Below are 27,132 nucleotides of genomic sequence, written 5' to 3' on the forward strand. Positions count from 1 at the left end.
AATAATGACAGCACCTGTAAAAACTAACAGATTTAAATGGCATGCGTATGTATGAAAAGTATAATTTAAAATGAACAGATAAATAAAACAAACAAAAGATAACATTTGAAATACATCTAAAAAATTATAAACAGGTATACAAGAATACAGGTAAAGAAAAGCATATGCAACCAATGGATATATTTATAATCTTTTATACAGCTTGTGTGTGCGCCATCAGTTACATACGCCATCTTTGAATAAATGTTGCCCCCCAGCGGTCATATTTTTTTTTCTCTGTGGCCACTTTCCGAATTACATTGTATCCTCAAAAACTACAGAGATTACTTCTTAAATGCATTTGTATTTATTTGCTTTTTTAGCATTTTTAAAACATTTGTGCATTTTACTAGAATATTCGACAGAATATTAAAGCTGTTAAAAAAAAACACAATGTTGTGATTGTGTATACAGCGCGCGCGTCGACTTTTTAAACCGTGAACGAGCTTTAAAAAGACCCTGGGTGCGCGCGCCCGAGCTTGTTGCGAGGGGCGATGGAATCGGGGCCGCGCGCGCAGGAAGGCTGCTGATCATCACAGAGAGCCGTCACGTCACGGATCCGCAGCGACCGACAGAGATGCTGAGGTGACAGGCAGAAGGAGAAAAGGGACGATCACATTCAGACATTTTTCACCCTCCGTTTGTTCATTTTTAACCACCGACCACGACCGCCTCCGCCTCTCCTCCATGGACGCTCCGCTCGCGATGGGATTCCGCTCGATGTCGTCTCCGCCGCCTCCAAACGTACAGGATTTTTTGTAACCACACCCGGCTCTTCATTGGATCAAGGTTTGGCAGCACAGACCAAAGGTAAGGATTCAGTAAAAAAAAAACGGAGGCCATGCTATTTTGTCCCCCATTTTCGCTTTCGCCTCTTTTTCACCACCCCTAAATTCAGTGTCGCGTGCAGCTGCATGCGCGGTTGCCCTGCATGTTGTCAGGGCTTTACAGTATAACCTCCTACACGCCAGGCAGGATGAGGTTGCGTGGCCTGTGTGGACAGCCAATGTGCGTGGACGCGCCTGAGTAAATCTGCTGTGGCAACCAACTCGCTATGCAACAGCTCTCCACAGCAAAGCCAGTCCACTGCAGGGAGGATAGGGGGGTTCATTTTTTGGGAAACCTGCCTGACAGCTGGCTTGACAAATGAATCGGAAAACATAATAGTCGCGTACATTAAAAAACCGCAAATGCTGAACAAGAATAGCAATCAACAACGTGAAAAAAAGTCCAGAAATTGTATGGATCGAGGAAGCCACAGTGTGCGGACTTTTTTCGTGTTGTTGACAAATGTACCGGGACATTGCTGCAGCGTGCTACAGTGGCGTGTCCAGACTTCTTTTACTGGGGTGGCCCAAGTGGAGCACTGACTTGTGCAGGGTTGGCATGAAGTGCTGCTGCAGACACATGAGCTGGCATAGCTTTAATTTACCATTTTTGTTTCCACTGCCCAGGCCTACTAGAGGTCAACAGATCACTGGCTTGGCTGATAATCAGGGCCGATATTTGACATTTTGCTGATTATCTGTACTGGCGTTTTATTTGCCGCCGATAACATTAATTTATTAAAAAGTGCAAAGAAAGTGTCAGCATGGGGGTAACTTTTACTTTGTCAACCTCAGGGAGTTTTTTTTTTATTTATTCATTTTTTAATTTGAGTTTTAACTTGACAATAAAAAAAAGTTTCTGGGAACTTGCTGTATTTGGTGTTGAAAGTTTCAGTTTTGATAAAACATTTGCTAATGGCATTTAAACAAAGTCCTGTGTTGGAGTTGGTTTTATTCCAAATTCTAAATATTTCCCAGAGAGATTTTCATTTTATTGTAAATGCATATTGGTTCCAAATGTCGATTATCGGTCTCATTAACTACTAATAATCTGTATCGGCCCTGAGAAACCAAAGTCGGTCAACCCCTAATGCCTACTTTAATCCCAGACATTGCAGTGTCTTGCATTCCTATTTACAGATAAAAGATAAAAATGATATATAATGATAAACTTTATCTGTATAGCACTTTTCTTAGCAAGGTTACAAAGTGGATTTTTTTCCTCAGAAAAGCAGCTGATAAAAACAAGGCAGTAATATAACAACAATAAATTTAAATGTAAACAACACAATTATCAAATATTTATTTATATTCAAATGATGTTACAGAAAAAAAGTAATAAAATATATAAAATAAACAATTATTTTCAGCACTTTTAATTGTCATTTTCATGTTTAATTTTGTTTTTTACTCACTTGAGTAATTTTCTTGTAATTTTTTAAACTAAGCTTCTGCAAATTTCTGGTCCATGTCTCATTGCTCGTTGCCTTCTCCCCATGTTTTCCAAAGAAATTAAACCAATGTGCTCAGGTTTTAGAGCATTAAAACAAGGTACGGAAGGTTTGTCTTTTTACACTTGTTTTGCACAAATGGCTGTTTCACTGAAGGATTTTGACTATATATCCAAACCTATATTGGTCTTTGGTGAAGAGTTTGCTGCCATATAAACACACACTCATCCTTCAGTCTCTGCAGACAGGATCAGTTGCATCCATGCTGTGACTTGAGTGCAGGGCCTCCCCACGCTGGCTCCTCTCCAGGCCTCATCCTGCACACAGAGTTGTCAGACCAGACACTTTTTTTCATTCAGCAACAGCCCAACAAGTCTCCCAGTCTTGCTACTGTGTGAGGACACACAGAAAATTAAGCAGAGGCTTAATATTCAGTTAAGTTGTTCTCACTCAAACCATGTATGCGTGGCTTTAGGGTCAATTATCAATCTTTATTAACAAAACCTCTACAGAATTTCGTGTTAAAGGATAACTTTTTTACCCTGGACTTATTTTCCCATTCTTTGTGTCTTAGTGACTAATGGGACCAACAATTTTTGAAATCAGTCCAGTATTAAAAGAGAGGACTGCAGCTGGTAGCCACGAAACAGGCTGCAATGTAACCACTTGGGGCAATTATGCACCATTAATTTATGTCTACCAAAAGTGTTTTTGCTACTGACAGGCTCAGATTTGTATCAAGTGTCCGACAATTTACTGAGAAAGATCCTTTTTGTGTAACCAGAAACAATCTCCCCCTAAGTCACTGTTGACAAACTCACCAGACTCTATATAAATAAACAGTAATTTATCATCTCGAAAACACCTACTTCAAAATCAAGAGGAATAAAGTAAAACTCACAAGAACCACCCTGGTTCATCTTTCCACTGTTCCAACAATCAGCAACTCTGGTTTTGTTTAAATAGAGCCCTAATTTACCGAAGTCAGCCAAAAAATGCTGTCTCTGTACACGCTAAAATGATTGTTTATTTAAATGGGGTCTGGTGGAAGTGGTAATGACTTTTTCGGAGTTACATCTGGTTTAACAAAAGGCTCTTAATCTTCAACAGAAATATCTGCCTCTGTATGAATGCTTTCTATAATTTTGTCAGGCTCCTATTATAATAATCTGAGCCTGTCAGTGGCAAAAACAAGCACAAGCCCAGAGAAGTTACATTGCAGCTTTTTTCGCTGCTGCAGCTGCAACACTCTCGCTCAACACTGAATCAATTTCAAAATTATTGTCTCCTTTGATCACTTGGACACAAAAAACATGGCAAAAAAGGGTTGAGGCTGAAAAATACCAAAGTTACCCTTTAAGTGTAGAGCAGGAGGCATGCTCTGAGGGGGGATCACGCCATTGATGGACCCCCAAATCCCCTGCTTCATATGTGTTCCCCCAAATAAAAACACGAGAGTAAAAGAGGACTTTAATTTGAGAATATTAAAGACATTTACATCATATATTGATGCAGAAAAGACAAAAAATGCTGCATGAAATTCACCAGAATGCAGGAACCCATGTTCAATTGAAACCTACGCCCTTGGATCACCCATGAAATTTCATGATGCTTTACTGCATGTAGCTGCAAAACCTGCAGCTTCCAGCAGACCAAAAGGGCAGAGGCGACGACAAGCTGCAGTCAGCAGATGAAAATGGCACTGCACCATCGTCGCCGTGGAGACGTGGGGGGTCAGGATGATTCATGGTGAGACAGGGAGCTGGTTTTCACAGATTGGTTTAATTTTTGGTCCAAAGTCTGTTTTCATTGATGGTGGTTCGTATGGAGGAGGAAGAGCAGAGCCGTGTCTTTCTGTGAGGTGTGAGATTAGTCACAGCATGAGGCAGCTTGGCTTGTGCATCGGTGTGTGCACACATGCAACGAGCTTGTGTTTGAGTGCAAGGTGTGTGTTGGAGATGTGGCTGTTTTATGCAGTCAGTTAGTATCCCAGCACTCCTTGTGTCTCAGTATTGTTCTGCTATTTTGGCACACTTGGACAGAAAAAGGGGACAAGATGGTCAAGATGGTCTTAGACTTATCCACAATCCTCACCTAAAAGTATAGGTTAGCTTAGGTATCAGAGACCTACCAAAACATCCATCCTTTCTCCTATACCTTCCACTTTTCTCACTCATAAACTACAGAGGTTATATCTCTCCTCTCATCCTACCGTGCTCATAAAGAAAAAAATATCTCATGCACAATAGCTGCGATGTGACAGAGAAAGTGCTTCTTCTCTTAAAAGAAGGAAACGTGGGGTGACCTTGAAGTTCTGACACTAGACTCACAGCAGAGGTTATTTAATCAGCGCTTACAGTGAGCCTCTGTCATCCCTCTGTGGTTTAAAGGGTTCTGTACAGCATGTCTCTTCTGTGGTTTTTGGTGTGCTGCGTGTTTTTTGCTTTGTCACCAATTAGCATAACATCAAGAATTCCACTGAAGGCAGGTCTCGCTTGGTTTCTGTGGATCTAAAATGATAACAGACGCTACTCACTAGGAACAAAATGCATTTTTGGTTTTATTGGATGACATTGACATAAATTTCCTGCCTAAAAGAGAATTATATAGAAGTTTGAATCAGCTTTGGCCAGTGTGTCTTTAAAGAGAGGTGTTGGCATAAAGCATGGCCAAAATTCAATTTAATTTTTGTGCTCACTGTTTCACCCTGGGGATGTATGTTGCTCGCTCCACCACTTTGGCCGGTAGTGAAATGATTGATTATTATCAGTCATTCATGATCCTCCGAGGATCAATCTTGATAGTGATCCCCTGACATTACTTTAGCACCTTCATATGATTTTGTGTACAAAATCTTCACAGAACTGTATGCATTGATCTGAAATTTGGCACACGACTTCATGTTCCCAATAAGATGACCTGTAATACATTTGGTCACCCTTTGACTTTTTATTAGATATCATCAGGATATAATTGTACCTTGGTTTGTTTGTCTAAACACCTGCAAAACTAATGAAATACCCTTCAGTCTCAGCTGTAATTTGTTTTTAGTGCTCTTTAGCACATTATAACATACTATCACCATGAATGTATAAAGGGAACTGGATACAGCATTGGAGGCAGGGCCATGTTCATTTCTGTGAAGCCAAAAACATTCACCCGGGAGTGGCTACTTCCGGTTTAGCGCTCTGCTAACTTCAGTTGGGATAATATGAATTCATATGTGGCTCTTGTAGACTTTCCAAATATTGGATATTAGTGAAGACAATTTTTGATGCTCAAAAAAATATAGGATTTACAGATGTCTCTTTCACCATGCAAGTCTATGGAAAAAAAGGATTTTTGGGCCTCATGGCATCACATAACAGACTTGTAAGTTGTAATTCCACTGTTTTGCCACTATGAAACTTGGCCTCAAAGCCTTGCACGCTTCCTAGGGGCCTTACTAACACCCTAAACCATGTCCTGCTAAACATCAGCATGTTAGTATTGTTATTTTTTAGCATGGCTGTAGACTGTCAGTATTGTCCATTTTTAAGCCAGGCCCCCAGGAATGCTGCTGTCTGCAGCCCAAAAAGTATTTTCCCCATAGACAACCATTACAAAAGAGATGAACTGTTTAAAAGGACACCTCAAACTGCAAAAAAGGCCAATTATGACCCTTTCTATTGTGGATTTATGTTTGTAAAACTTTTCTCTAGCCTAGAAAAGCTATTTAAAAAAACATAATGTCATCACAATAATAAGTCTATGCGCAGTCTACTTGATGCTCTCCCCAAGACAACGCTGATGATAGCCACAACCAGGGAAAATTTGACTGATTAAAGTTGCAAAGTCTAAGTGTTGTCAGTCATATCTGCATAAATGTTCATTTCAGGCTGATGCTGATATCTTATTTTCAAGCCTTTATCTGATGATTCAGATGATGTGCCTCTGTTATTATTGTGTCATAGTAATTCACAAAAATCCAGACATTATGATAGACGGTGGTAATAATTATTAACTACATACTAAAATAATACAGTCCAAAGTCTATTAGAGTAACAGAATGTCTTAAAAAGACATTCATAATCCTGAGACGTCTCGTCCAGTCGTGTCATCCTTGTGTTCGAGTCCACCTTGCTCCTGACTCACAACCTTGTCACATTTCATGCTTGTCATTATCTAGTCTAACCACGCTCTGCCCTCTTCCATCTCCCCACCTCATCCTGGTGCATGATGGGATTGATTGCCTCCTCCTTGATGTCGGGATCATGCCCCGTAACCAAATAGTGTTTTGAAGGCTTGTTGCATAACCGCAGACGCCTGTGCGCCGTGTGCAGAATGATGAAGCGAAGTCGGGTTTGCTTTGATGCCAGACTGAGGGAAGTTAGCAGCGTGTGTTCTCTCCGGAGGAATTCTTATCTCTGATATGGATGTTGTATAATAGACGACTGTATACACAACCTTTGCAGAGGAAACTCCACTTGATCTTTATTGTACAGACAGCCCCTTTTTTTACCAAGGAAGCTTGTCATACAAGATAATAGATTTATGGTACCGTGTAAGTGGTGGTACCACCTGTAAGTTACAAAAATGGCTTTATTAATGAGCAATTTATTCATGCGCCCTAAATGGGTCATAAGACATAAATATGAGCATTTTTTTGAATTGCAAGGTTAGCTGTACTGTTATCATAAATATTAATTTATCTCTACATTCTGTGTCTGAAAATTTGAAAAGATTTCAACACTCATTTTCAGCACCATCGATGCACTGTTACCAGCGGCGCTTTCTCGCTTTCTTTAATAATGTTTTTTACTACAGTCATTCTGCTGTTTTCTTATTTGTCCTGTAATACATATTCAAACTTAATCTCAATTTTGCCTTTAGCATTGAAAATGGTTTCAAATATCAAGATTTCAAGGTATAGTATCGATGTTAGAAATTCCTGTAATCTGACAACACAAGTCAGTTGTCCTTTTAGCTGTTTAATTCATTCACCCTCTGGAAAAACTTGCAGAGAATCTGGACCAAAATGATTAATTTTTAATAGCTTATTAACATGTAAAACTGCGGAGTAGATGCTGCTTAAAAAGAAGTGTATCCCACCATTTCAATTCATGGAAATAAAAAAGGATAAAAAGATGGATTTTTAAAAATCTGGCAACCCAAATGTTTTTGTTGATAGCTTATAACTGATCCGTAAGCATTAGTTATAAGGTAATTTATTTATGAACCATTAATTAAACCACGATCCATTTAACAAACCTTTTATAACAGGAGACTTAATAAGAAAGTGGTTCCAGTTTATCATCAGGCATCAGATTTATTTAAGGACATGGTCCGAGACAGGAATTTGTGGCAGATTATTAGCATAGTTGACTCATTTTGACTTTGGTTGCACAAAATCTGGTATAATTACAATGTAACCTTATGTTAAATAATCATTCTGCGATGACTTGAATGTATTGTGATTCACATTTCTGTAGCCTTGAATTAGGAATAAAAGTAAAACTGTCCTGCAAAATGCTGCCTTAAGCAGATTAATGACATTTTATACAGTTCAATGTTAAGGACATTAGTGTATACTGTATATACAGAACATATCATACAGTGTTTACGTTTTATTTAAAAATCCTTTATGATTAGGGCTGTCCCAAATACCACTTTGTGTACATCAAAGCTTCAGTGATAAATATCCACCATTTAGCTGAAGCTTCAACATTAGCTATTACAGCTAGAAAGACAAGAATAGTTAAGCGGTTACTCAGAGTTTTTAGGTGAGCTCGTTGTAGATTTGAGACATACAAGTTTCCATTGGTATATCCGGAGCTCAAATTTTAGGGGATTGTTTTTGCAAATTTAAACCAATTGTAGATGCTTGACAGCCTGTCACGTGAGGTCAAACTGCCTCAGTTTCGGTAGTGCTGGACTGCTGGTGACAGACATTTTTTGACGTTTGATTTTGATGTCAGCTACGGCAACAATTGGACCTTTGAAGCATTTGGGTCAGCTTTATCTAAGATTATCATGATGCACACTTTGTCTGCACACGTTTCACTACTAGAACTAATGCAAAATTATTCAGATTAAGCAGTCTCATTATATCTGACAAGACTTAAAGGACATTATTTAAAAGATCTGCTCCTGGGCTGTCGCACACAAGATAAATGGCTGGGAAAATGATACTAAGAAAAGGCCTTTTTGTAATTTAAGACGCAGGACTTTTGCCTGTGAGTTGGTGGGGCGAGTTTGTCTGGAAGGACAGCTGCTGGCAGCAGGTGTGGCAGCTGCAGCGATGGTCAAGTATCAGAAAGCTCCAGCCATTAAGCCAGGGGTTTAACTTTGTCTGTCAACCCCGGCGACTTTCAGATTTTCATATGGAGTTCAACCAGACTTAAAAAGACAAGCCATCTGCATTTCCCACCTGATGAAACCTCCTTGCTGAAGAACCATTTTAACGGGACAGTTTACTCCAAAATAACAAAATATATGTTGTTATGCTTACTGGTAGTGCTATTTCTCAATCTAGATTGTTTTGGTGTGAATTACAGAGTCTTGGAAATATCAGGCGCAGAGATATCTGCCTTCTCTTCAGTAGAATGGAGCTAGATCACACTGGAAAAACTAATTTTTATTTTTTATTTTGAAGTGAACTGTCCCTTTAAGTTGCCAAAATTATCAGTTGTATGCAGATTAGTCTAGAAAAACAAAATTCACCAATTGATTTATTCCTCAGTGTATGACAACTTTGTCTCTTTTGGCCTCCGTAGCATTCTCAATCAAGGCCCAAATGCCCGTCCCAGTCTGAGGCTGCTGGTCGAGGGGGGAAGTAGTGAGGACAGCGTCCCTGGTCCACAGACGGGATGAGCGGGGGAGCGGAACAAGCTGACATCCTAAGCGTGCTCTCCCTGGTCAAGGACCGATGGAAAGTGGTAAGTGGCGAGCTGTTCAGCGACAATAGGCGGTGTGTTTGTGCAGCCCCATCACTGCCTGTCCCAGGCTCACCCTCCGTCCACAAACAGCAACTCTTTGTTCATCAAACAATGCTTTCCTCTGCCTGCCTGCGATGATGAGTCCTGCTTTGCTCTGGAGCAGCTCACCTGTGGCTCGGACAGTTTGGGGTCGTGTCGCTCTGTCCAGGTAGGGCTGCTGCAGTACGGGAGATCCAAAAATAGCTTCTGTATAGCTATTTGTGGCAGTGCAGTGTGCTATAAGCAGCAGCAGCAGCAGCAGCAGCAGCAGTGTTCCCCGAGGGCCCATGTCTCTCACTGCTGTGCCAGCCTGGGTGCCATGTGAGGCTGTTATTCCTCACTGGCGGCCCGGCTCCACTTCCTGTCTTCTGAGGAGCGCAGTTACATAAGAATGCTGCAGCTAATCCCACGACTTTAGCTCCTAGTGCGACACAAGACTCTGTGTATGTGTGTGTGTGTGTGTGCACGGAGGACAGTGAAGGACACGTGGGAGAAATTGAAGCTCTACTAGCACTGAGAGGTGAGAGTGAAACGGTAGAACTGTCGGGGGCAAATTGAGTGAAATAAAGACGAGAGCATTGTGAAGCGAATCACGTTTCTTGGTTTCATTTTAATTGAGGAAAATCTTAACACTTAGGCCTGCTTTCCATCAGTGCAAATGCTTTCAGCACCGAAGGAACTGTATACATGTGAGCTAATTACCCAGTCAGATTCATTTCTGTCAAGTAGAGAGAAAAATGTATTTAAAACAATTTTTGGGATAATTTGTGAATTTAATAATTTATCTTTGAAGTCATCTTTCAAGCCAAAATGTCATACAACACCTTGTTACAGGGTCCAAAATGAGAGTATTTTTATTTTTGCTGCCACTTTTCTGATAGTAAACTGAATATTTTGGGGTTTCAGACTGTTAATGTGACAAAACTAAGCAATGTGAATTAAAGCCACAATAATTAGTCCACAGAAAATGAATTATTTAGATAATCAAATAATCATTTTAGTAATTTTTTAAGGAAAAACATTTGTTGGTTTCTTGCTTCTAAAAAGGCTTGTTTCCCTAATGTCTGAGACTTTCCTGACAAAATGATTAATTGATTAATCTAGAAAGTAATGGGAAGATTAATGGATGATGAAAATAATCATTAGTATCGCCATGTCAGTATGTCAGCTTGTGATTGTTCAGTTTTATTTCTGGCATTTTATAGCTCAAGTTATAAATCCATTTATAAAGAAAATACTCAACATATAAATCTGTAAAGAAAATAATAGTTTGTTGCAGCCCTCCTGTCAGGTAACCAAAAAAGGAAAACTGATGTCACTGTTGATGTATTCTAACAGAAACAGTACCGTAGTGAAAAATATTTAATAATACTCCTCAACAAGATATGCTAAAACTTCAGAAAATGCATATTACTTCAGATATTTGACTTCCTACTCTACCCCTGCCCATTCTGTCACATCAGTCCATATTTATCCCCTTCAGTAATTCTAAAAAAATACAATCTGGATATTCTCTTTTAAATTTTTAGATAAACAGTACCAAAGTAATTTTGCAGTAGCCTCTCAACATTTCAATATTTGCTGCATTACCAAGAAGAAAATGCAAGAATTTATCTCAATTTTACACATAAACCAACATAATTCAATCCATTTGTTTGCTTTTTTTCTAAGCTACATTGTAAGATAAATGCTTCAGTATCACCTTGTGTCTCTTTCACAATCACTGTTGTTGTCCTGCTGACTGGGCTCATTGCGTGCAGCACAGGAAACGAAACCGCTGCAAGAAGAAAAACAGTCTATAATGTTTTGTCTTCCCTTTTTTTTTTAAAACAATATATTTATTGTTTTTGAACATATACATACACATGCTAATCCCCATATGTTTATAGTAGAAAAAACAAAACAAAAACATTTGTGCATCCTCAACCAAAATACACATGGAGACACATGAACAAAAACCTTCTCAGACAAATATAGAAAGAAGAGAGACAGATAAAGGGAAAAGTATATATATACACACATGTTTATGTATACATCTTAAGTACATATACAGTCCTCTAGTTCTATTTAAATTCAAAATCCATCATAGTCTTCCTATAATTAAACACAAGGTAATCTCATTGCGAGGTTTACTTCAGGTAGTATTCAGTTCTCCTCTTCATCATTTGGTAAATCTATACTTTTAACAAAAACAGTGAATGGTCCCCACACTTTTTCAAACATATCCTGCTTCCTTTGTCTTATATACGTCACTCTTTCTAATGGAAAAGTTGTTAACATTTGGCTGACCCAATATGTGATACTTGGTCTGCTAGTCTTCTTCCAAAACATTGCAATCGATCTTTTAGCATGCAGGAGACATAAATCGATTATTATTCGTTCACTTTTGACATACTTATGGTGTTCTGGGTACAACCCTAGGATAAAAAAACCAGGGTCTAATGGAACATCTTTTGCGAGAATCTTTTCCAGTGCTTTTTTAACCTCCTCCCAAAAATTTTTTATTTTACTACACTGCCAAACACAATGAAACAGTGTCCCTTTAGCCTCAGTGCATTTTGTGCATAAATCTGGAATATTACTATTATATTTGTTTAGCTTAACAGGAGTGATATATGTTCTCATCAGCCACCAATATTGTAACAGTCTTAATCGAGTATTGATTGTTTGAGAATGGGCTTTGTCTTCCCTTTTTTGAGTAAGAAAATAAAGAGAGATTTTAGTAAAGTTGTTATTGTTTGCACAGTATTTTACTATCTTCTTTTTCCATCTAAAATACCTCATGTTAATATGGTCACAGTAAGTGTTTCACAATGTTGGCGCTGTCTTGTCATTTTTTCGTCTTTATCATGGAAGTAAAGGTCGTCGATGAACATATTTAGTTAGTTTTCATTAATAAAGCTAATGTTGATTGTCACTGATGCAGACCATTTGATATATGATGCTGTCTGACCTCAGTGAAACCTCAAAGGGGAGTGTAGTGGGAAAAATTTAATATGAAAGTCAACCCAAGTTGACAGTTTCAAGCCTAAATATGACAAAGCACTCTCAACCTGCTGAAGTATCTTTGAGCAAGAGCTCAAACTTTTTGGAGGATGTTCTCCTGCTGACCTCTGACCCCTGACCTTCCTGAGAAAAATTTATATCTCTCTCTCCATGCACATACATGGTCTGTAAATGCTCTTATGCGTTTTTTTCCCATCATCTTCCTCCAGGTGAAGAAGATCGGGGGCGGCGGGTTCGGGGAGATCTACGAGGCGTTGGACCTGCTGACGCGGGTCAGCGTGGCGCTGAAGGTGGAGTCGGCCCAGCAGCCTAAACAGGTGCTCAAGATGGAGGTGGCCGTCCTCAAGAAGCTCCAGGGTGAGTCGAAATGGATTCAGCGGATTTGGTTACATTTCAGGAATTGATTGATCCTCGCTGGCACGGCGACCTGTTATTGAAAACAGGACGCTGAGTGTACCATTAGCATTGTGAAACATTTTCTTGCAATATTTTCTTTATTTTTGTCTTTTTATTATTAGAATTGTGAAACATTTTCTTGCAATATTTTCTTTTCTTTTTTTTATTATTTTTTATTAGAGGGCAAAGGGCAGTAAAAAAATAAAGACATGCATAGGAAAGATGGAGGTGTAAATATAGACAAGATTGGATGAGAGAAGACAAAAGGAAGACAAAAAAAACAACATGCAAAAGATAATCATGCATTAAAAATATCCTTTCTGTTGTTGATATGCAAACCAGTTGTTTTACTTACTGTGGATAGTTATTGAGGTCACTCGTGTACATGTGTTTGGGTGCATGTCTGCAGCTAAGAAAGAGGAGAGAGAAGAGAGGGTGAGCAAATAATTATAATAAAGTGGAAAACACAGAATATGATTCATGATAGGAAGGAGACATGTATATATATATATATATATATACTGTATATATAGTATTGAATGTCATCGTTGTTGGGTGCAAACCTCATAGCGCCACATTTCACTATTTTATTTATTATTTAAAAAATTAATTCCATTGGTCCCCCTCTATGTCTTTCAGTGGGTTTTACCATTTCTCAACCATTGAAATGTATTTACAAAAGCTTGTGACTAAACCTACTATCTACATTGTATTGCTTAAAAAACACTGCGTTTTTTCTAATTCCTGAAAAATAGCAATTTGGAGATAAGAGGTTTGTGCCCAACAGCAGCGATAAGCAAAATAATAAATCGAATAATAATAATAATACTATTAAAAAACAAAATAGTAATAGTAAATAGTAAGTAGTAAGTAAACTGAATAAATAACCTTTAAATATTGTCTCCTGGATTGATAAGGCATGCAAGCCAAAAAAAAAAAAAAAAATTAAAAGGGCAAACAAGAAGACACGCAGCTTTTGTGCATTGATAGCAGAGTGGAAACAGATCATCTGACTCATCTGGAAACACAATTTGGTCCAGAGTTCAGCTCAGTTTGCGTCTGCAGTTCAAAACACACCGTCATTCAGCAGATAAATCATCCTGCATTTCACATTTTTAAATGTTTTACCCGTGGTTCAAGAGTCAGAGTACTAATGTTAAAGTTTCAGATGACAGTCACAAGAGGAGGTGCATGTTTTAATGCCCAGAACCTCCCACAGTCAACACAAGAGAGCTCCTACAGGGCGGTTGTATAGTTTTACTCCTCTCTCTTTTTTAAACCGTGTCTTCTCCCTCCCCTCTCCCTTCCTGCCTTTTGACCACTGTGCCTTTTCTTTCTGTCTCCCCTCTGAGAGGAAAATCAATGGGCTGGGATCATGTTTTCTGTCTAATGGCTGCGGCCTTGGGCATCATGGGTTTGTTGTTTCCTGAGAGAACCAGCATGTAACTTAAGACGCCCCCCCTCCTCCAAACACTGCTGACCCGCCCAGCTGCTCCGGAGTAAACATCGACCCACGGTCTTATAAAAAGACTAATGGGTCATATCGAGCTAACATTAGCTTTTTTTATACTTTAATTTGATTATTTAGATTTTTTGTTTAAGAATTAGGTGAATCTAAAAGAAGGATTTAACAAGGAGGTTTTGCTGGTGACATACACTGCGTGCTGGAGGGTTCGGGGTGTGGCTGCCAGTGCAGCAATGTTCTTTGAGCCCAGAGCACAATTTGCACATTTGCTCCCAATCTGAAGGCAATTTATGCACATGTGTAGAGCCGGCGTCGTACGCTACAGCCCATAAATCAGCGGCATACAGGGACGCTGGTTGATGGGAGGGCAGTGAGCTGTAGAGAGGGAAGGGCAGAGGAAATATGAACTCACACATCATCGTGATCCAACTTATGATCGAATGATGCAGCTGACGTCAGGTGACTGTGAGGTGACCTCATGCTGAAACTCTTTTGTTCTTCTTTTATTTCTTAGGTAAAGACCACGTGTGTCGCTTTGTGGGATGCGGCCGCAATGACCGCTTTAACTATGTGGTGATGGAGCTTCAGGTTGGTTTAAATGCAGAGGACTTAATGCGTCAGAAGCACTTATGTTCAGCTGATTTCCCGATCCCAGTGTCACACATTAAACTCATTTTGAAGCAGACAGTGGACTGACAAATTAACTATTGAAAACAATCTTGATTAATTGTCAAGTCATTTTTTAAAAGTTACATTATGCACATTATCTCCTGTGTCAGTTAGGACTGCAAAAGATTTTGTTGTGTGACTTGACTTTTTTTTTTAATTAATCATTTGCTTTACAAAGCATTGTCTATTTTGGCCAACCAACATTTCCAAAGCAAAAATATTAAATTTACTATGTAAGACCAAGAAAAGCAGCAAACCATGGTAACTGAGAACATGAAAATTTCAAATTTCTGGCTTTCTAAAAAATAGTGACATAAATGATTAATTAATTATCAGAGAAGTTACAGATTTATTTTCTGTTCATCAAACAATCTGTTGACAATAGTTGAAGTTCTAGTTTCAATAACTGTAGCCTGCTCTGAAACGCTGTAATACTAAGTCGTGATCACATAGACATAGAGTGTTTTGAACATGTGGTCTGGTGGAGATTTATAACCAGACCCACAGGAATGCCACATTTTCGTGTACCACACCGACTCCCAACCGCACCATGTGTTTAATTACAGATGATCGGTGCAGCTGTATTTATATTTTTTCTCACTGTTGGCTTTTTTTCTGTCCTCACAACACATTTGGCTATCACAACTGTCAAACATTTCAGCCAGTTAGACTTGTGATTTTATTTTCATTTTTTCTGCCAGTTACTGTGTGTTGCTTCCAAAAGAAAACTAGAAAGATCATTTTTTGGCCTTAAGATAAACAGAGGTCCTCTGTTTTTTTAAAAAGGGGTTTATTAGACAAACTGATCTCCTTAATACTCTCTTTCTCAGGGCCGTAACCTGGCCGATCTGAGAAGGAGTATGACCCGGGGAACCTTCAGCATCAGCACCACTCTGCGTCTGGGACGCCAGATCCTGGAGGCCATAGAGAGCATCCACTCTGTCGGCTTTCTACATCGTGACATCAAACCGGTGAGTCACAGTTAGCGCACTTCAGCGGAGGATATTTAACATTTGGTGCTTAATTCATTACCCAGCTTCTATATATTCCCAACACATGAGAATATTTTTTATTCCAACTGTCTCAGCAGTGTTTGTGACGCTGGCACTTTTTATTATTGACTGCTGGTTTTGCTGATTCAGTATTTTTGTTGCACTTACAGTAAACTGGCTCACTATGAGTGTTGGATAAACGCCCACAATACAGCAAAATGTAAATATCTTCTGTCTCCAGAGCTGCTGTAGTAAATTATATTCCACCATAGGGATGTGTTTTTGCCCTGTCATAACATGAATATAAAGAGACATTAAATTTCATTGTAATTGTATTCACACATAATTTATAATGTATTTTATTATTCTTTTAATCAATTCCTCCTGTTTTTCTGCCTCAGTCCAATTTCGCCATGGGCCGCTTCCCGAGTACCTGTCGGACCTGCTACATGCTGGACTTTGGTTTAGCTCGTCAGTTCACCAACTCTTGCCAGGAGGTTCGACCTGTAAGTGTCCTCCTCTATTAATGATATACATTATATACTGATCTTGAGGCTGCCTTTATCAGTGCTGGTGTATGAAAAATATCTCTGGTGTCTGGAAGCAAAACTCTACACAACATGTCTGTACAGGTTTGGCTTGATAATCCCATCCCCTCTAGCCTAAATTCACCCAAGCTACTTTAACGAAAAAGTAATAAAGAGAGGTGTGAATGGCTGTTCCTCCCAAAATTCAGTCAGAACCAGTTTCCAACAAGCATGCATTAAGAAATTGACACATCCAAAAATATGGAAACAAAAGTGTGTGATGAAGTCTCCTTTTCTTTTACTGCATTATAATGAGTCATTCATGTAAAGCGATATGTAAGGACCAACACAGTGTAAACAAACATGAATCTTTGTGAAATATATGTAAACTTACACTTGTTAATAAAGAAATTAATTTAAAAAACAAAAAAAAAGAAATTGACATCATTATCTGGAGAGGTGAAAAAGATAAGATGGTTGAAATAAGAAATTCTGACTTTGCTTCATAATTCTGATAATTGTAGTTTCACGCATTAAGTTACTTGGAGCCAGTAATGAAACACTATTGACAAGTAATACTATGTTTTAAGATAATTAAGGACCAAAAAAATATTTTGGGGTGAACCCCCAAAATTAAAAAAATGATATTGTATTATATTAAAGATTAGAGCTTAGATGAAAGATTGGTGTGAATAAAAGTGTTTTTTTTCATTGTTTGTGTTATTTGATGCTGGAAATCTATTATTAAATTATGTTTATTTTAGTATTCTTTTGATCGTCTTCACATCATAGAAGAGGGGTCACTGTCTTCAATTGTTTTGTGGAGTTTTTCATTATTTGAAGTGAAGGTTGAAAGGACAGAGGGCGGTGTATGCTGTATAGATATAGAGGCAAATTTGTGAATAAAAAAATGAATAAAACTGATTAGTATTTAATGTCCGTCTCTGTCTTTAGCCCCGTCCAGTAGCAGGATTCAGGGGAACAGTCCGCTATGCATCTGTCAATGCACACAAGAACAAGGTCAGTATCTGTCTACCCTGTTCAGGAGCTCTTGTATAATCTGTGATGCTGTCCCGCACGCTTATTCATGTGCTATACTCTCTCTTTTTTTGTCAATGATCACATATTGATTAATGTTAACTCAGCCTTGGTGTAAATCTACAGGAGATGGGTCGACACGATGACCTGTGGTCTCTCTTCTACATGCTGGTGGAGTTTCTGGTCGGTCAGTTGCCGTGGAGGAAGATCAAGGACAAAGTAAGGATAAACAGCAATCACTGTCCTTCATGGAAAAATAAACAGCCCATCCAGGTGTCTGTAGGTGATGAGATGTGACAGGTGTGGGTGTTTGATCATTCTTAGGAACACGTGGGGAAGCTGAAGGATACTTACGACCATCGTCTGATGCTCAAACACCTGCCAGCAGAGTTTGGTGTGTTCTTGGAACACATCTCCAGCCTCGATTACTTCACTAAGCCCGACTACCAGGTGACAAAACTGGATTTTTAGAAAGACTTTTTCCTGCAGTGATAGAAGCTGTGGTTTCAGTGATAGATGATATAGTTGTAAAACTGCACAGTGCATGATGTGCTCAAGTTGATACGTGTTTTTTCTGTCCTTAAGTGTTCAAAACCCATCCTCTGTTGATAAAAACTCACAGAAAATGTATTCTTGTGTTGGTGCAGCTGCTGATGTCAGTGTTTGACAACAGCATGAAAACCTACAATGTCGTGGAAAATGACCCTTATGACTGGGAGCGGACCGGCACTGACGGCACTTTGACAATCAGTGCCAGTGCCACAACACCACAGCATCACACTCGCCTCACTCCGGCACACTTGGGGTACGATTGATTGAAAAAAACAAACACTTCACACACTCAGTTATTTGTATTGATTGCCTCTGTCTTTTATAGCCTCAAACATGAAATGATGTTTGTACCTTTTGTTGCCTCAGTATGGCAAATGCCTCCCTTATCCCTGGCGACCTGATGAGAGAAAACACAGACGAGGTTCTGCAGGACGAGCAGCTCAGCGACGTGGAGAACAATCCCGCTCCGGAGCGCTTGCCAGGCTCTCCCCTCCACCCACACCGCAACCAGGAGGCTGATGTCTGGGAGGAGCTGGACCGCAACCGTAACCGCATCAGGACAGCTGTCTGGAAGGTAGAGTGTTGTATAGTTTTGTCATCCCAAGAGCTCTCAGAGAATTAATATCCCAGCAGAGGTTGCATTAGTCTTTCTTGTAGTTCATCATTTGGACAGAGAGAGTCGTAAAAAATCCATCATAATCTTTTAGCATGTGTCATTTTTCATTTTCATTTTGTAATAATGGGACATATTTAATAGCATTTAATTTGTATTTATTAATTTTTTAATATACAGAACAAGTTTATAGATTACGCATATTTTATGAACATCGTTGGACACACAGCTGCTGTGAAATTTTGCAGTGATATGTAGCAAGATAGCCTATGAATGCAATGGCTAAACCTAGTTAGACAACCAGGTCCTGCATATAATCAATAGCTAATTAATACGCACATGCCACCAATTGGACAGGGGTGTGAATTACTAAAGTTACAGTAGAACGCCATCAGTGTTCTAATGTGTAAAAATGATAGGCTGCCTTCAGATTTCCCCATCATTATTAAAAGCAAAATTCAGTCAGTGACGGAAAATATTCAGTTAACGCGGCCTCTGTACCCCAGTTGAAATCCACCTGCTTTTTTAGTTAGTCACTTGAAAGCAAACTGACTGGTTTCCACAGGCGGCCACGGAGGAGGAACACAGCAACAACCAGGGCAACCATGGACACCAGAGCCCCTATGCTGGGCCAAGCCTGGGTTCTCCAGTCAAACTGCCCTCTGAGGTGGTGCCCTCAGACCGTGATGGCCCCCTGCTGAGGAAGCTCCGCAACATTCACAGTTTTGAGCTGGAGAGGAGGCTTGGTCTGGAGTCCAAGCCCAGTCCAGAACGCTTCTTGGAGGCCTGGTATGTCCGTCAAGTAACCAATCCATCTATCTTAAGAATTTTTTTGTGCCACCTCGCTGGCGAAAGCAGTGGCTGGAGGCGTTATGTTTCCAGATTGTCCCAATGTATGTCCCATTCTCATGAACATAATACCTCAAGAAGGCCTTGAGGGAATCTCTTTAAATTTGGCACGAACGTCCGCCTAGACTCAATGACACACTGATTAGATTTTGGTAGTCATAGATTAAAGGTCAAGGTCATTGTCTGTCTCATTCTTGTGACTGCAATATCGTAAAAAAACCTTGAGTGATTTTTTTCAGATTTGGCACAAAAATCCACTTTGAGTCGACAATGAACTGTTCAGAACTTGTTGGTCAAAGGTTAGGTAACTGTGACCTAATTTATTGCATTTTCATGAATGCAATATCTCAAGAACACTTTAAGGGAATTTCTTTAAATGTGTCACAAACATCCACTAGTTTTCTTAATATTGCTAAGGAGCAGAGAGCAGCTTGTTTGCATTTGTCATGTGTCTGTTCAGCTCAGGGAAGCAGCAGCTTGGCACCCAACACCAGGAGAAGGAGGCTGATGGGGCTGCGATCATCCCTGTAACTCAGGGTCAAGCTGTACCTGCTGGGGAGCGTCCTGATAGGGTCTGGCACTACGATGAGGAGTTCTTATCTGGTGGTGGTTCTCCTAAACCAGCGTCCTCTGGATCTCTGGAGCAAGGAGAGGGGGCAGCCAGCAGCGGGGGCTTTGTGGCCCTCAATCTGAGCTCTGGGAGGCAGGACGTTGACTCAAGGGAGTGGGTGATGGTGGAGCGGCCCGGTGGCTCTCCAGGAGCCAAAGCTACCACCAGCCCATCGGAGGAGGATGAGGAGCCAGAGGTGCTCCAGCCAGTAGATCAGTCTCCTGGATGGGAAAAGGGCAGCCCAAGCCCTAACTCGGGTAAAACCAAACAAGAGAGCACAGCTTCCTCCAAGGGAAGTGTAAAAGTGGACAAGTTGGAGCTTAGCGTGGGCCCTGCTGGGGCTCTGCCCCCCATCACTCCAACCAGCCCAGCTGAAGCTCTGGCTGAAGGAGTCCTCACTCAGGTAAGCCCTTACATTGAAGGCCATCTCACAACATGGCATACATGATACTGACTGTAGTCAGCATTTTTACAAAGTTAAAAAGCTGTACAGAGTCAGAGTTTTAGCTTTAGAGCATCAGTGCTAAAATCATACAAGTCAGAGTCACCAGCTGCATCTTGCTTTAGTTTGAAGCTAAATGTTACTGCTTTGTGTTTCCTCGCTTATTTGCTTGTTTTGTTAGAAAGTAGATATTTGTGTCACAAGCTTTTTAATCAGATCACAGCATGGAGGGGGGGAAAGAGAGCTTTATGGCTTTGAAATGCACTTTGATTTGCGTTAGATATCATGCATAATTTGATCTTATTTGCAGACATTTGCAGTATGTTTGGTTGGTTTTATTTACTTCACAAATTGAGTGATTTTTTCCCAAATCTGCTTTGGTTTGCTTAGTTCGAAATACTTTTTTGCTCCTTTACTTTTTATAACCTTTAACCAGTCCATTAAATCTCAAAATCCTGCTCAAACTACGAGTTCAACATTTATGTTTACCCAAATTGTTGAGCAACTCTTTTCAGTACAAGAGGAATAACTATCCCCTCACTCTCCTACAACCAGAGGAACAGCATTCCCAAAATCTGCCTGGCTCGTCACTGTCTTCCTTCCCCTGCCTAAGATCATTATCCCTTATCTTTATAGACCATTTTCAAGGTGTCTTGTGGTTTTTAGGAAATTGCATTGTTGTTCTGCGTAGACTTCCACCTAACTTTAATCCTTCTGAACTGAAAAAACTGTGCGGAAAATAGCAAAATTAGTTTTAAGATCTTGCTGATCAATAGTAGTACAAAGTACAAATTTGTCAGAAATAAAAATATGGCGCTTCACTTTAGAAATTAACCAGAAAAAAAGAAGAACTGGACACTGTTGGAAAACTCCAGGGTTAGCAGTGCTCATTTCATTACCAGTATTGTGTCAAGGACTGTCAATATGTGTTATTACCTACCTAAACCTAACCCAAATCCTTAGCCCTAACCCTTACCGCCAAAAGGGGGGGAGTTTGCATTAACAGGGTTGGAAACATTATTCGACAGGGGAACACATTTTGATGAAACATTGTCATGTAAGCTTAACAATTGCTAACCAGCATAGTTAGCTTGTTCAAGCCGACACCGATAGCTTGTTCAAGTTGAAGATGTCTAGCCAACATCATTTGTTTGTTTAAGCCAATGATAACTAGCCATCGTTATTTTCTTGTTCAAACTTACGATGGCTAGCAAACATTGTTAGCTTGTTCAAGCTAGCGACCACTAGCCATCATCCCTAGCTTGTTCGAGCCATCCATGGTTCAAGCCAGCCATTGCTATCTTTATCTTGTTCAAACTACATAGGTGTCTTGTTCAGGCCAACAATCGCAAACCAACATCGAAAGCTTGTTCAGACTTATCGTTAGCTTGTTCAAACTAACGGTCACTAGCCAGCATCGTTAGCTTATTTATCGCTAGCCAACATTGTTAGCTTCTTCAAGTAAACGATCACTAGCCAACATTGCTTGCCTGTTCAAGCACTGATTATCGCTTTATGCTGGCTCTTGTCGTTAGGGAAATGGTATGAAACTGACTTTTAGTTCTGATGTCAAGTTTGTACTTTGTCGAAGGGAACGACCTACCATTGAGCAGCAAAGTCCGTAAACTAGTTTTGCTATTTCCCACAGTGTGTATTTCAGTTCAGGAGGATTAAAGATAAGTGCGTCATGCAATGTTTTCATGCAGCAGTAGCTGGACTGAAAGTCTAAGTGGAACAACAACGTTGTTTCCTTGCAACCAAAACCATGGTCAGTAATCGTCCCGTTGGTTTATCCGTCCAAAACATCGACGTCGTGCTCCCCACCTGCTTGTCCTACCTCACGGCACCTCCACCACACCTCCTCCATCTTCTCACTCCCTCACCAATTTCACAACCCCTCCTCTCTCCACCTCCCACTTCTCTCCTCCCCCTCTCTTAGCTCCCCACCTCTCCTCCATCCCTGCCTGAGGAGGTCGCGATCCGGACATCCAGCCCCATCCCTCTGCGCTCTCCCAGCCCTCACACACTCCTGACCACCCTGTCGGATCCATTGCACCTGCGCCAGCCACCGGGCATGAGGCGCAGCCAGTCGGTCGACCAGCAGCAGCAGGAGCGCCCCTCCTCTTCCTCCTCCTGCCACGCCTCCCTACCACTACCACCAAACCCCGCCCCTGGCACCCGCTCACCCAGTCGCAGGAAACTGCCAGCCATCCCGGCGGGTGCTGCCAACGCCAAGTTCCCCTCTGTCATACGCATCACTCGCGCTCAGCTGCAGCAGGTGATGAGCCCATCACAATAAAAAAACATCCATTCAGCTTCCTCTAGCAATACACCAGCATTTTTGTTCTTTTTCTTTTTGTTTAAGTTGCTTATTTTGGCTTCTTTGTTCCGTTGGCTTGCTTATTGTGTTGTCAGCTCTCTCCAGAAACCATGAGGGGCATTGTGCAGGCCAGACAGAGCATGGGTCAGATGTGTCCTTGTGTCTGGACATGTGTCCTTGTGATCTGAATAGGGGGGTGTGTGTTTGTCTGATTGTGGCATGTGTGTTTGGAATGTCGAGTCATGACTACAGGTTGCATGGTCTCTTTTGTTTCAGATCGTCTTTGTCCTCTCTATCTTTCTCTTTCTCTCTCTCTCCCTGTATTTGTTCCTCACCCTCTCTTCGCTGAAGCCCCCTGCGAAGTTGCGTGAACGTTTCCTGTCCTACTCGCTGGTTTAGTACTCACAGCTTGACTGACACTGCCATAGCACTTATGTGTTTCGGTCTGATAATGGTAGCTATGGTATTGCATGCAGTTGCCAAACTAATCACCATTTATTACCCCATATGTTAAAATTCTTTTTTTTTCACACATCAGGCTCTTGCTACAGAACTACAGCACAACTCGACATGTTGTAGTCTATCAGCAACAGGCCTTTGACAATTAGAATATTATTCCCACTTTTAGTATGCTTTCTTTTTTAAATAACACCTGTTTGTGTTTCTCCTCCCTCCCGTGTCTCCACCTCCCCCTCCCCTCCAGTTGACGGCTCAGCGTCCCTCTGGGCTGTCCTCCCAGTCCGGATCAGACAGTGCTCCACAGTGCCTCCTGCTGGAGAGGCGTGGTGAGGCTGAGACTGAGGCTGAGGCTCAGCAGGTGCAGGAGCACACAGCGGACATCAGCTCCCCCCAGGACCACGTGCCCACCCATCCAGGGACGCCCACAGACCCCCTGGCTGAGATGCTGGTCAATGGAGACATCCACAGCAAAGCTCAAAGCCCCGCGTCGAACCGTGTGTCTTCTCCACGCTCCCCCCGTTCTCCACACTCCCCTCCTCTGCGCTCTCCTTCCTCTCCACGCTCTCCTCACTCTCCTCGCTCTCCTCGCAGCCCTGAGTTCGCCAACGGCCACCTCTCCCCTCCTGTGAACAGCCAAAGTAACGGTGCATTCCCCAAACTGAAAGACGCTGAGAATGATTCTGACCTGACTCCCTGTGCCACAGAGCCTCAGATGGACGGGAACAACGATGTAAACCACGCCCCAGATCAGACCAACGGATCAGCCTCCTCCCCCCTGGCTGCCCCTCGTAGGGACCCCAGCCGGAGGCATAGCCGCATCCCCGTCCTGGAGCCCTCCAGCCTGCTGGAGCTCCCTCCTCCAGGCTCTGCTAAGGAGAAACTCCTACAGAAGAAAGCTAATCACCAGGGCCCGGTCCCCTCCCCCACCGCCTCACCTTCACTCTCTGATAGGCGCGGCCCCATGGTGGCCTCCCTTGCCAGAGACCCGCTGTCCTCCACTTCTGACCGCTCTCAGGACGAGGACTCTCTCATGGGCTCCCGCTCTGACCGCCAGGGAGACGATGCTCCTTCCCTCTCCTCCTCCTCTAGCCCTCTGTCACGCAAGAGCAGGATCCCTCGTCCCGTTCACTCAACCTCCTCCGCCGAGCAGCTGGCTGCCCAATTCCTGCCGCGCCCACCTCCTGGAAAGCCACCTTGTCGCCCTACAGCGGAGGGCAGGTAACTGCGTAAACAGCGCCTTTTCCTTTATGGATCAAAAATTGAATAATTAACCAAATCATTATTAAGCATGAAAGAAAGAGCATGTCAACATAAGAAATCCCATAGCATCTTAATTTATGTTGTTGACTGATTCTTGTAATTAAAGGGAAAATCTGATGGAGTTTTTTTTTTCAACCTGGACCCTATATCCCAATATTTTGTGTTTCAATGACTGGGAACAACAATTTTGAATTTGAAGGACCTTACAGAAAAAATGATTTTTTTGTGTACCTTTCGTTTCATTCTTTTTTATGTTCAGGTATTGCTGAAGGACAAGACTTTTTCATATTGTCAAGTCAGAACATCTTCAGCCATGACAAAAACGTCTTCTAGATAAGAGTAAAATATGCTTATTTAACTCCAGCACGAAAAACTATTACCAGTACTGCCCTTTCCAGCTCTCACCAACATTTCCAGTTTTCGCCTCTTGTGAGCTTTCAGCGCTCCCTCTCAACACCCAACCAAATTGTTGTTGCCATGAGTCACTTAGACACAAAAACAGGGGAAATAGGGTCCAGGTTAAAAACACCAGAGCTCCCCTTTAAGGAAGTTTAAGGACACTTTTCTCATATTCACTTCCTTGCCGATAGTGTGATGAGAGGATTGACATGACTCTCACAGTTTGAATGCTAAATATGAAGAAAGAACCAGCAGGTGAGGGAAAGCATGGAGAAACAGGTAGCCTGGCCCTGTCCAAAGCTTAAAAAAGAAATCTGCCTACCAGCACCTCTAAATTTCACTTTTTTGGTGTTTGTTTATTTTGTATTTTGTATTTATTTTGTTGGAAGTATTTCTTGGTTGGATGCATTGACTTCCTGCGGTCTTCCTGGCTGTGAAATCATTTCAGCATCTGACTGCCAGTAAAACCACAACTTGGTGTGACATTTTTGTTTGTACACGTTTTTCTTTTTTTTAAGTCTTAATTAGCGAAATTAAGAGGCGTTCACAGACATTTCTTACCCTTTGGACAGTGCCAGGGTAGCTGTTTCCCCTTGCTTCCAGTCTTCATTTTAAGTTAAGTTAACCACTTGCTGTCTGTCTGGTGTACTGCTCTGCTTGTCTGACTCTTGGCAAGAAATTTGTTTTATCACCGTCTCCTGGTTTGCTTTAAAATGATGATGGATATGACTTGGCTGTGATCCATAACCCGCCCTGCTTCTTGTACCCACTCAGGCTTAGGCGTTACCGCATCCGAGCCGGCAGCAACAGTGACTCAGACCTTCTGACATGCCTTGCTCAGCTGATGCATGGCTCCCGTGGCTCCCCCCTCCACCACCGCTCCTCAGCCCAGCACGGGGGCTCCAGGATGGGCATCTGCAGCCTGACGAGCTCCCCGCACCACCACCGCAGCTCCAGCGCCTCCCCACGCAGCTCCTCCTCCCTGCAGCGCTCTGTCAGCTCCTCGCCCTCTCGCCACGAGCACCGTGGCAGCGGGGGAGGGGGCTGCCTGGGCCGCAGCCGCTCGCCTCCCAGCTTCTCTGGCTCACCGCCTCCCCGCCGCTTCTACCCCCATCATCAGGAGACTTGCTGCAGCCGCCAGGCTCGCACGGGCCCCTTCCACCTGTCCAGGGGAAAAGGCTGCAGCCGAGAGGGAAAGTGTTCCAGCAAGCTGAGCAGATAGTCGCCTACAAGGTTGCGCTGCCACAGCAGAGGAGACTCATACTATGATAGGGTAGACCGCAGTCAGGATTAAAGCCTTCCTGTAGTCTTCCTGTTTCCATTTTTGAACCTTAAACTTGTCTCGCTGTTTCATAGTGTTCTCTTCACTTCTTCGATTTGCACACAGGATTTATAATTTATTTATGTGCCCAGCTTCAAAGGGGCACTCCAGCTATTTAAGATGGCACTTACATAAAGTTGCTGGATTTGTGGGAGACAGATTTGAGAAAGAATCAGGGTTTCCACCATCATAGAAAACCTGGAAAAGTCATGGAACCAGTCAAACTTTGGGATGTCCCGATCCAATCAAGCATGTTTTTCTGATGGGGATTGGGAATATTTCGCTTATAGAGCGAAATCCAATCTTTTGTTATATATCAGATGTCTAACAGAGGTTTTTACTTTTATGCAGATCAAATCGGAGCACAGCCTTTGTCTCCTCTGCTCCACTAAACTGTCTCTCCTCTCTGCTGAACTTTAGAGCAGCAGCTGAGCCCGGCCTGCCGCAAAAGACCTTACGTCATGAACGAAAATGCAGTATGAGATTGTTTATTTATATTATTTACTGAAGTTATGAGCACTCGTTTCATTGCAGCTCAGTGTGAGAGGCTCATGGTCCGCTTTCAGCTATATCGCTTGGTGTTTCTCCACCCTACTCAGAGGAGAGAGCAGAGGAGACCAATGTCTCCTCAACACTGATCACTAAAATGAAAGCCCCGCAAGAAAAAAGCCAACATGTCTTATCTCTTAGTAAAGGGTAATCCGCCCAAAATATGTGCAGATGACGAAAACAGATGCTCAACAGAACACAAATCACAAACTGCACCACAGCAACTACTCTTAAAGGGACAGAGGCATTCCCTCGAGACAGCAAGGAAGCCAAAAAGATCAAATGGAGGGTTTGTCATTTTGTGCTTTACTTTTTTTCATAGAACAGCTTGAATGCAGGTATTTTTAAAATAACTTTTAAGTACCTCTCTTAAAATGTGCACTGTGCAGCTG

At 41.7% G+C, this 27,132-nt stretch overlaps 1 protein-coding gene across 2 annotated transcripts; it reads left to right on the forward strand.

Moving 5' to 3' along the window:
- Positions 1 to 310: 310 nt before the first annotated feature.
- Positions 311 to 26,828, forward strand: ttbk2a (tau tubulin kinase 2a). 2 transcript variants are annotated; one of them, XM_042501060.2, is made up of 16 exons: positions 311 to 849; positions 9,073 to 9,234; positions 12,489 to 12,636; positions 14,655 to 14,728; positions 15,640 to 15,780; positions 16,203 to 16,307; positions 17,283 to 17,348; positions 17,493 to 17,585; positions 17,691 to 17,816; positions 18,014 to 18,171; positions 18,285 to 18,492; positions 19,097 to 19,320; positions 19,841 to 20,393; positions 22,372 to 22,710; positions 23,456 to 24,429; positions 25,645 to 26,828. In XM_042501060.2, the coding sequence occupies exons 2-16, from the start codon at positions 9,166 to 9,168 to the stop codon at positions 26,090 to 26,092; spliced, it is 3,726 nt and encodes a 1,241-aa protein (XP_042356994.2). In that variant the 5' UTR covers positions 311 to 849; positions 9,073 to 9,165; the 3' UTR covers positions 26,093 to 26,828. The 2 variants fall into 2 exon arrangements, with proteins under 2 accessions (XP_042356994.2, XP_042356995.2); XM_042501061.2 differs by lacking the exon at positions 22,372 to 22,710 and having other exon boundaries at positions 315 to 849.
- The last annotated feature ends 304 nt before the right edge of the window (positions 26,829 to 27,132 follow it).

This window comes from Plectropomus leopardus, chromosome 14 (assembly GCF_026936395.1).
Source record: "Plectropomus leopardus strain MGB_pleo_1.0 chromosome 14, ASM2693639v1, whole genome shotgun sequence".
In the NCBI taxonomy this organism is placed as follows: domain Eukaryota; kingdom Metazoa; phylum Chordata; class Actinopteri; order Perciformes; family Serranidae; genus Plectropomus; species Plectropomus leopardus.